Source organism: Galeopterus variegatus, unplaced genomic scaffold, assembly GCF_000696425.1.
Source record: "Galeopterus variegatus unplaced genomic scaffold, G_variegatus-3.0.2 Scaffold254, whole genome shotgun sequence".
Lineage (NCBI taxonomy): Eukaryota > Metazoa > Chordata > Mammalia > Dermoptera > Cynocephalidae > Galeopterus > Galeopterus variegatus.
In genome coordinates this window covers 647,884-658,417 of record NW_007726365.1, presented here as the reverse complement: position 1 = coordinate 658,417, position 10,534 = coordinate 647,884, and the positions used below count along the sequence as shown (strand labels likewise).

Here is a 10,534-nt window from a genome sequence, read left to right as displayed (position 1 = left end):
GAAGATTGCTAATTACCACTTCAATCTCCTTGCTTGTTATTGGTCTGTTCAGGTTTTCTCTTTCTTCTTGGTTCAGTCTTGGTAGTTTGTATGTGTCTAGAAACTTATCCATATCTTCCAGAGTTTCATATTTGTTGACATACAGCTGTTTATAATAGTCTCTAATGATTCTTTGTATTTCTGTGGTACTGGTTGTAATGTCTCCCTTTTCATTTCTGATTTTTGTTATTTGGGTCTTCTCTCTTCTTTTTTTTGTTAACCTAGCTAATGGTTTGTCTATTTTATTTATCTTCTTGAAAAACCAACTTTTTGTTTTGTTGATCTTTTCTATTGTTTTTTGGGTCTCTATTTCATTTAGTTCTGCTCTGATCTTAATTCTTTCCATCTACTACCTTTAGGTTTGGATTGTTGTTGTTTTTCAAGTTCTTTGGGTGTAATGTTAGGTCACTTATTTGAAGTCTTTCTATTCTTTTGATGTAAGCATTTATTACAATAAATCTGCCTCTTAGTACTGCTTTTGCAGTATCCCACAGGTTTTAGTATGATGCATCTTTATTTTCATTATTTTCTAGGAATTTTTTGATTTCCTGTTTAATTTCTTCTTGGGCCCATAGGTTGTTCAGGAGCCTATTATTTAGTTTCCGTGTATTTGTATAGTTTCCAGAGTTTTGCTTATTATTAATTTCCAATCTTAGTCCATTGTGGTCTGAAAAGATACTTGGAATGATTTCAATTTTTAAAAATTTGCTGAGGTTAGATTTGTGACCTAATATGTGGTCTATCCTGGAGAATGTTCCATGAGCTGATGAGAAGAAAGTATATTCTTTAGTTGTTGGGTGAAATGTTCTGTGTATATCTCTCAGGTCCAGTTGGTCTAATGTGTAGTTTAAATCCTGTGTCTCTTTGTTGATTTGTTGCCTGGAAGACTTGTCCCAAACTAAGAGAGGGTATTCAGGTCACCCACTATTAACATATTAGGGCCTATTTTTTTCTTTAGGTCTGAGTGTTTGCTTTATATATCTGGGTGCTCCAGTATTGGGTGCATATATATTTATGATTGTTATGTCTTCTAGTTGGACAGATCTTTTTATCATTATATAGTGGCCTTCTTTGTCTCTTTTTATGTCCTTTGGTTTAAAGTCTGTTTTATCCAATATAAGAATAACTACTCCTGCTTGTTTTTGGTTTCCATTTGCATGGTATATCTTTTTCCATCCCTTCACTTTTAGTCTGTGTGTGTCTGTATACGTGAGGTGGGTCTCTTGAAGACAGCATATACTTGGGTCTAGCTCTTTAATCCAATCAGTCAATCTATGCCTTTTGAATAGGGAATTTAATCCATTCATATTTAGGGTGGTTATCGACATATTGTTTAATTCCTGTCATTGAATTGCTTTTTGTTTAGACCTTTTAAATACCTTTGATACTTACTTCCCATTTTATTTCTCTTCTTCAATGTTAGTTGGATATTTGAGGTGGCATGAGTTAGCTTCTTGCTCTTTCTCACTGGCATTTTTTGTTTTAACAGCAGGTTTTGCTATTTCTTATGTATCCGTGGTAGTGACATTCATTATTCAGAGTCCAGATGAAGGACTCCCTTGAGAATTTCTTGCAGGGCTGGTCATATGGTGATAAACTCCCACAATTTTTGTTTATTTGGGAAATATACTATTTCTCCCTCATTTCTGGAGGAGAGCCTTGCTGGGTAAAGAATTCTTGGCTGGCAATTTTTTTCTTTTAGTGTTTTGAATAGTCCACTTTCTCCTGGCCTGTAGGGTTTCAGTTGAGAAGTCTGCTGTTAGTCTGATAGGGGTTCCTTTATAGGTAACTTGATGCTTTTCTCTTGTTGCTTTTAGTATTCTCTCTTTGTCTTTGGGTTTTGCAAATTTGACTATAATATTGTCTTGGAGAGGATCATTTTGGATTGAATCTGTTTGGGGATCTTTGAGCTTCCTGGATCTGAAGGTCTGCATCTCTCCCTACCCCTGGGAAGTTTTCTGTTATTTCCTTAAATAGGTTTTCAATACCTTTTCCTTTCTCCTCCCCTTCTGGAATACCCACAATTTGGATGTTAGAGCGCTTGAGGTTGTCTGCTATCTCTCTTAGATTTTCCTCATTATTTTAAGTTCTTTTTTCCTTTTTTTGTCTGCTTGGGTTATTTCGAAAAGGCCGTCTTTGAGATCTGAAATTCTTTCTTCTGCTTGCTCTAGCCCACTGCTTAAGCTCTCTGTTGTGTTTTTTATTTCAATAAGCGAATCTTTCATTTCTAGGAGTTCTGCTACATCCTTTTTTAAGGTATTAATTTCTTTGTAAATTTCCTTCTTCATATTCTGGATCTTTTTCCTTGTTTCCTTGTGTTCTCTGATTGAGTCTTCTTTTATTTCTTCAAGCTTTCGTAAGATCATTTCTCGGAATTCTTTTTCAGACATTTCAAGTATTCCCTGTTCTGTGGGGTCTTACTGTATTCCTTGAGTATTACTGTATTCCTTTGGTGCTGTCATATCCTCTTGTTTGTTTGTAGTTCTAGTGTTTTTTCATTGATGTTTGGTCATCTGGTAGAGGACTTGCTTCTTCTGTTACTCTGGGGTTGGCTATGAGGATAAAGACTTCCTCTTCTATTTGCAGGCTGTACTGGTGACTCTTCTTATATCAGTGTAGTCTAGTGAGTGGCAGGTTGCCTGTAGAGTGGCCCTGGCTGCTACTGTGGTGGTGAACTGTCCTTGTGGGGACAGAAGGTGTGGTGGTATCTATATTATACCATCTTGTCTCCTGTTCTAGCTTTCTGTGGTTGTAGTCCGAGCCCCTGGTGCTGTGCAGGTCTCAGCTCACCTTGGCGCCTGCTGGGTTGTGTGCATTTCCCTTCCGCCTGGGGCCTTGGACTGGGCTGCAGTGCTGCAAAGGTCTCTGCTCACCTTGGCAGATGCTGGGCTGTCTGTGCTTTCCTCTAGTCCTTAGACTGGACCCGGTGCTGCAAGGATCTGGTCTCGGCTCACCTCAGTGGCTGCTGGGCTCTACATTGTATATTGATTTAAAAAAAAAAAAAGAAAGAAAATCCTAAAGTGTATTTTAGTAAAGGAACTTATGACTCACTCAGAAACTAATTCTTGTTACTGTTTTCATGTTTATGTGAGAATGTGCTTAAAGATTGGTTTGCAAAGTGAAGAGTAGAAATGATTTGGTAACAAACCAACTTTAGGAAGGCTAAACGCTTTAAACCAATGTTTTATAGATTAGTTAGCTTGTTCTTGAAACACACCATCAAACACATGCCTGTTCTTTATCATTAAACTATCCTAAGGAAGCTTCTATTGTATGCACCAAATAGTGATACACTGGGTAGACATTGTGCCAATTATGTAAAATTCATAAACTGGCAAGGAACACAGTGTTTAGATGTTGGGGAAGTGATAGGTGTAGGCCATATGGCTGTGTAGAAGGAGCCATGGATTATGCACAAATAGGTGTTATAATGATGATAATGGTGGAGGATCCCAAGTGGGCTGACCTTGGAATAAAATAAACATTTCTGTTGATAGTAAAACTGCAATTTCAACCCTTAGAAAATAGCTAGACACAGGGACCATACTACTGACTTTGCTTAAGAACTATTTTGTAGGAAAGTGATAAATTACTTCTAAGATTCGTGAATACATTTGAAGGATAATTGCACTTAGTAAATGTTGAGAAGATAGTGTTTCCAGAATGTTGTGGGCGAGAATAGTTTCTCAGCCAGGCCAGAATAAGCCCAAAGCCACATTTTCACTGTGATACTTAGGCTGGGGTCCTTTCAGTCCTTTGATGCTCTGCCTCCACCTTTGTGTGTCTGTTCTAAAGCTCTCCCACGAAGTTTGCTGCTGGAAATAGGGCTGAACACAAGTGACTCTAGAAGCAGCCACTTTAGGAACCGTATCCTCAGCTTTCATTACAGCCTCTTTGAGTTCTTTTTCTTAAGAAACGTGAGAACAACCTGATTCTGGCACTTAGGGCTTGGTTACAAAGCACTTCTGGTTTTCACTCTTTGCTTTTGCTGATTTAACTTTACATTGTATCTGAGCTTGGAAAATTAATCCCTTTCTTGCTTCTCAAATTACAGTAATTACGAGAGATTGTTGTTCAAAATTATATTGAAAATGTTTATTTTTAGTTCTTCACTTTTATTACAATACAACATTAATTGACAAGTGGCTCAAAAGCTTCCATGCTCCAAATTATACAAGCTATCCAGCTTCCTGTACTGAGGATGAAAGGGGTGGGGGTGGGGGGGCTAGCATACAGTGACCTTTCTGGAGAAGAGTTGCTTCATGATAAAACTTAGAACTCAACTTTTGCTCAGTTGGACCTAACTTCTTATTTTTCTGCATAATTTACTCATCCCCTGTGGTTAATAATTGTCTCTTTGAATGCATTCTTAGCATTAATCAATTTTAAATGTACTATTTATTATGTGCTTTATCATTAATTTAACCCTAAATCATCTTCTCATCTCAAGATATTTATTTTCACCAAATATTCTGTGAATTCTGTTTTTCTCAACTGTCTTCTAGAGGCTTCTGACCTGATTCAATCCAGACAGTTGCCCTTTGTATCTGTTGTATAGCTACCATCTTTGAATCTCTTTATTTCCTTTCAGTTGAATCTTCTGTTTTCTGTATTTCGTGTCTTCCTCTTATTTTATTCCTTCATTTTGGTGTAGTTTTGGTATTCTGCAAGCTTCCTGAGAAAGTGTGTTGGAAGTTTTGAAACATTGTTGTCTAGAAATGCCCTTTTTTCCTACTCTCACATTAGATTGGTAGTTTGGGTATAAAATCTAGGTTATAAATTATTTTTCTTTAGAATTTTTCCTTACTCCATTATCTTCTAGTTTCTGTTGTTTGATTCCTGAGTCTTTATGTGTGACTTCCTTTTTTTCCCCTTTTTTCTCCTGTCTTTTCCTTCATTCTGCCCCATCCCCTCTGGAAATTGGAAGATATTTATTCTCATTGTTTCTAAAATTTCATGATTTGCTTTGATTTGGTTCTGTTTTCATCAATTGTACTGAAACCTTTCAATCTGACAACTTAAAATTCTGAAGTTCTGGGAAATTTTCCTGATTTCTTTCTCTCTACAGCTCTATTGTTTGAATTGATTGGATCTTGTGGACTGGTTGTCTAACTTTCTTCTGTACTTTATACTATTTTCCATCTCTTTACACTTTTGCTTTACCTTTTTGGAGATTTCATCATCATTATCTTCTACCTGTTTTGTGAATTTTTCATTTCTACTATCATATTTTAATTTCCTAGAATTTTTGTTGTTTTCCTGTTGTTCTCTGAATTTTTTTTAAAGTATAGCATCCTGCTCTTATTTCATGGTTGTAATATCTTCTTTTTCACTGATTTTTTTTAAAAGAAGTTTTCTTCTGATGTAGGCTCTGTTCCTTCCAAATTTTATTTATTGATTGTTTATTTTGGTCTTTGCATTTCATTTTAGAAGTTTTTCTAAGGTATCTGATCATTTTTCAAGGGGGAACTAGAATACTGAGAGGAAGGCCTACGTAGTTTAATGTGGCTTACTAAACAAAAAAAAAAAAATGAGGTGAACTGTAAAGTGAACTTAGCTGGGCCATTTATCAGGAGAATTCCTTCTGTGACTAGAATACTGAGAGGAAGGCCTACGTAGTTTAATGTGGCTTACTAAACAAAAAAAAAAAATGAGGTGAACTGTAAAGTGAACTTAGCTGGGCCATTTATCAGGAGAATTCCTTCTGTGGTATCTTTAGAATTTTCCTCTTGGCCTTGTGAGATACTTCAGGGATTTTTTCCACTCCCTTATTGGCTAATAGTGTTCTGAGAGCTGGAGGGGGACAATTGGAAATCTCAGCATTCAGTTTGCAACCATTTCTTTAATCCCCTGCTTTTGGTGGTACCTTCCTCCTTGACTGGCTATGATGCTGACCCAGATAACCTCTGTTTTACCTTCTCCAGAGGATAAAATTGGTCTTCTTGTGAGGGAAGGGAAGGTGGAGTGGTGGTTGCTCAGTGACATGGAAAGGAATAGGAGACTGAGGGATTAAATTGCTTCTTGAATCACTTTCAACCAATCCTTCCCCATTGCCCTCCCTCCAGCTCTTATTTCCAAAGATAATTTGTGTACCAGTTCCTGAGTCTCTTAGCTTTCTTGATATAAATCAAGTTGTTTTTCAGTTTTCCTTAAGGATATCTTAAGATTCAGGTATCTTCTAAGTCACTTACTTCTTATCTCTTTACTTTATAACTTCTAAGATGTTGCTGTTGTCTTCTCTCCTAATTATTCTTGTGGTTTCACACCTTTTAAAACAATCTCTTGACTGTAGTTTCAAGATGGAGAGAAATTATATGCATATGTTCGACCCACCCTCTTTACCAGAAAAGATGTAAAAATTAAAGTGGTATACAAGGGTATAAAATAAAGAGTAAAAAGTCTCCCTCTGCTCCTTCATACCTTACTTCCTTACCTTACTTCCCAGAGGTAATCTAAGAAGTTACATGTGTACCCTTCCAGACATTTTTATTTATAAAGTTATAATAATGGATATCATTTAAAGAATCACAAAATGTTACTGTGTAAATATATATAAATATACAGTATATGATGTAAACATACTATACATATTTAATATACTTTGGTATTACAGTTTTCATATCAATATATACAGATGTCTTAATTTTTAAAATTGTATTATAATATTACATTTTAGGAGTTTTTCCTAGTGAGATCTTAATTGATGGATATTTGTTTCTTATTCATCTTTTTAATATTACTACAGACAGTGCATCTGTAAATATTCAGATACACACATATTTTTTCACTGCTTAAAGTACATTTTCAGATGAATTCTTTAAACTGGAATTGCTTAGTCACAGAGTATATGCATTTTTTGGCATTCTTATATGTGAAAAATGCTATCTTGTTTTAATTTGGTTGTCTTTAATTATGTATAAAGTTAATCATTACTGAGCATTCTCTTTATTTGAGCTGCATATTCAGTTTGTGTAGCCAATTATTCTTTGGATTATTTCTGTTCATCTTTTTCAGGGCGATCTGTAAGAGCCTGTTATATTTGAGAGAATTTTGCTCTTTATCTTTCATATATCTTGTAGATATTTCCCCCAGAATTGTCCTTCACATTTTTTACATTGTTCACTGTATTCTTGCTATATTGTCAATGTATTATAAAATGAAAAAATACTGAACAAGTATTGGCTTTCTTATCCCTGGCTCAAATTATTTTCTTTATAGCTTTAAAATATTGTAGTGTTTAACTTCATTTAGAAAGTATCAGTGATACTTTATTTCAACTAACTAGTTCATAGAATAAAATTTTCCTTTATTCTGATTCTAACTTTGAAAAGATCACTAATTAAAGTTCATTTTCATGTATCTTATGCTATTTAGGTAAAAAAATAAATTTCTATTTTCAGTGTTCTACCCAAGAATTCTTCTTGATTGTCAAAACTCTGTATCACCTGAAATCAGAATTTCAAGCATTATTACCTGCTGTTAATTCCCACGTTCAGTCAGACTTGCTCCGGACATTTATTTTAGAAATTCCTGAACTCCTTAGTCCAGTGGAGCATTACTTAAAGATACTCAATGAACAAGCTGCCAAGTAAGTACTAGACCCTCACTTCTTCCTTTCCAGCATTGAACATAATCCAGGGCATTTGCCAGAATAATGGTAGAAGTTGCATGAGTGCATATGTAATTAGAAACATGATTGGATACTAAAAGTTTTACAATACAGATGGAAGTACTGCTTTGCTGTCTGAGATTTAGGCAGTTCACCATCTAGGACAGATGTAGTACTTCCCCAGGTATCAGGTGATGAAAAGGTGAAGCTCAGGCAAAGGCAAGTAGCAGCAGGTTATTCTCTGGTGGCACCTTGTACTCATTTCCTAGATATCTAAGGATGGTCTCCCTTATATTTCGAATCTATAAAGGCAAAATTATTCTTTTAAAAGGTAGTCATCTCATAATGTATTCCAGAAAGAGCTCTATGTAAAAAAAGATTTGACATTTACATTTGTCTTTATTTTCTGAATAGGCAAACAACAAATATTTGATTTTATCCCTTGGTTTCACCATGGGAATCATGAACTTACAAAATGAAAATGATATTAGGGTGGGCCGGCCTGGTGGCACACTGCTACAGTGCGCCGCTTGGGAGTGCGGCGGCGCTCCCACCGAGGGTTCGGATCCCACATACAGACCGGTTCCCGCTCACTGGCTGAGCGAGGTGCGGGCGCGACGCCGAGGGTTGCGATCCCGTTGCCGGTCCCGGTCCGGTACGGGTGCGACACTGAGGGTTGCGATCTGTTGCCGGACACGAAAAAAGACAAAAAAAAAAAAAGAAAATGATATTAGGGTAATTTTGTCAGTCCTCAGAGAAGTTAAGTTAAATCCTTAAATATTTAGTGGCAGAGCTGGAATTAGAACCACATTTTTCTGACTTGCAGGCCTTTGGTCTTTCATGCACTATGAAAAATAATTGATAGCTGGTTTAATTAAAATGCTTCAATATATGTATTTGCATTTTTTATTTTTTAGAATTGGGGATAAAACTGAATTATTCAAAGACCTTTCTGACTTCCCTTTAATAAAAAGGAGGAAGGGCGAAATTCAAGAAGTTACTGACAAGATCCAAACACATTTGCAAGAAATACAAAAAATACTAAAAAATCCTTCTGCACAATATGTGACAGTATCAGGACAGGAGGTAATGTCAGACATACTTTTATTTTGCATTAGTTTTCCTCAACTAGAAATGCTACTTTAAATGTATATAAAAATCTGAGGATAGGATATAAGTATCATTTTTTCAAATTTGTTTTGTTCCTTGGAAATATAAATTGTTTTGCTAGGAATTATTTTAATGATAGTGTTTTACTAGTCTTTAAGCAAAGTCATGCAACTTAATGAATGTTACATGTATTTTAATGTTATCTGTTGAAATTATGTTATAGAAAACCCTGGATTATTGGTATGTAGCAATGTATAGAATTCATTTATTCTAAATCCAGGAAAGAGAAGTTAGTCTTTGATCCCCGGCTTAAAGATGATGAAATGATACCAGGTAGACTACCTGTGTTGATTGGATCACACAGTCATTAAATGCTAGGGCTTTCTCCTGAAGTTAGGAGTATAGCTTCTAAAAAAACCCAAAAAGTTAAAAGGCTACTCTAGAGTAAAACCCTACATTTTAAACAAGCCTACCATGAGATTATATGCTGTTTAGAGTGAGAACTGGAATGCTAGGGCTTTCTCCTGAAGTTAGGAGTATAGCTTCTAAAAAAACCCAAAAAGTTAAAAAGCAACTCTAGAGTAAAACCCTACATTTTAAACAAGCCTACCATGAGATTATATGCTGTTTAGAGTGAGAACTGGAAAAAGAAGTATGCTCTTTAAATGTGGTTGTACCTTTTTTTACTATTCTGAGTCTTGAGGAATGTTATATCGTATGTTTAATAAAATAGGAAGATTCCAACTGATGGAATTTGAGACATTCTACTTTACTGAAATAGCAAATTAAGAAGCTTACAAGTTTCTATAGGATGAACATTTTATTCAGGATTTTAAAAAGATATTTTTCTGGTGGAGACAAGCTTAATTTTAAATCAGTTTTTTTAGTACTTACATTGCTTTGTGTATTTTACCAAAAAAATTGTAAATTTTGTAGTTAATTTGAAATAAGAAACAACAGTAAATGATAATTTTTATTAAAATGTTTATTAATCTGTGCCATTTAATGGATTTAACCCTTGCGTTAGTCAGCTTGTCTTCTGGACTAAAATTGTTAAGGTGTTATACTCAGGCAGTCATTTTACAGTGCATTCCACGTAGCGCCCTATGTAACAGAAAAATGGTTTGACAATATTTATACTTATATTTATCTTCTGAGCAGGCAAACAGCCAATATTTAATCGTATCTCTTGTCTTAACTATGCAATTGTGACCTTGCAAAGTGAAAAGTGACCTAAGGGCCACTCTTCTGGCTATTTGTTGAAAATCAGGTGTACTTAATCTGATTTAATAGTATTTATAGAGGATATGTAGTGGAAAAGTGGCGATCTGGTATTACAGTGGGGAAAGCTAGGTGTAAGTGCCAGTTCAACCACTTATATGCTATCTGACCATGGAAGAGTCATCTCTATTGTGAGACTATTGTGGAGACCAATTAAATTAAAATACATGGGTTGGACTTTAGCTCCAGTGGTTTACTCCCTCACATTGGACTTCCTCATCTGAAATACACGAAAGTGCTTTTTAATCATAAAGCACTATGCATATGTTACTCATATAATAACAAGAATAGAAATATAGTTACTATTTATCAAGTACTTGTTAAAGTCCCAAATGCTGCTAAGTGCTTTACATATATTATCTTAGTTAATTGCTGTAACAATACAGAAAAGGGTTATTCCAGTTTTCCTGGAAAGAAAACCAAAGTTTGGAGTAGCTAGGTAAGTTACCGCAAATCAGAAGCCCAGTTCTTTTTTTTTTTTTTTTTTTTTTTTTT

The 10,534-nt window shown here is 35.2% G+C and overlaps 1 protein-coding gene across 1 annotated transcript in view; it reads left to right on the top strand.

The window, feature by feature from the left end:
• MSH3 (mutS homolog 3) overlaps positions 1-10,534 on the top strand; it is a 207,466-nt gene that overhangs the window by 86,707 nt on the left and 110,225 nt on the right. Inside the window, exons 14-15 of the mRNA XM_008566613.1 lie at positions 7,440-7,627; positions 8,566-8,734. Of these exons, the coding sequence (XP_008564835.1) occupies positions 7,440-7,627; positions 8,566-8,734 (357 nt within the window). The remainder of the gene's footprint in view (positions 1-7,439; positions 7,628-8,565; positions 8,735-10,534) is intronic.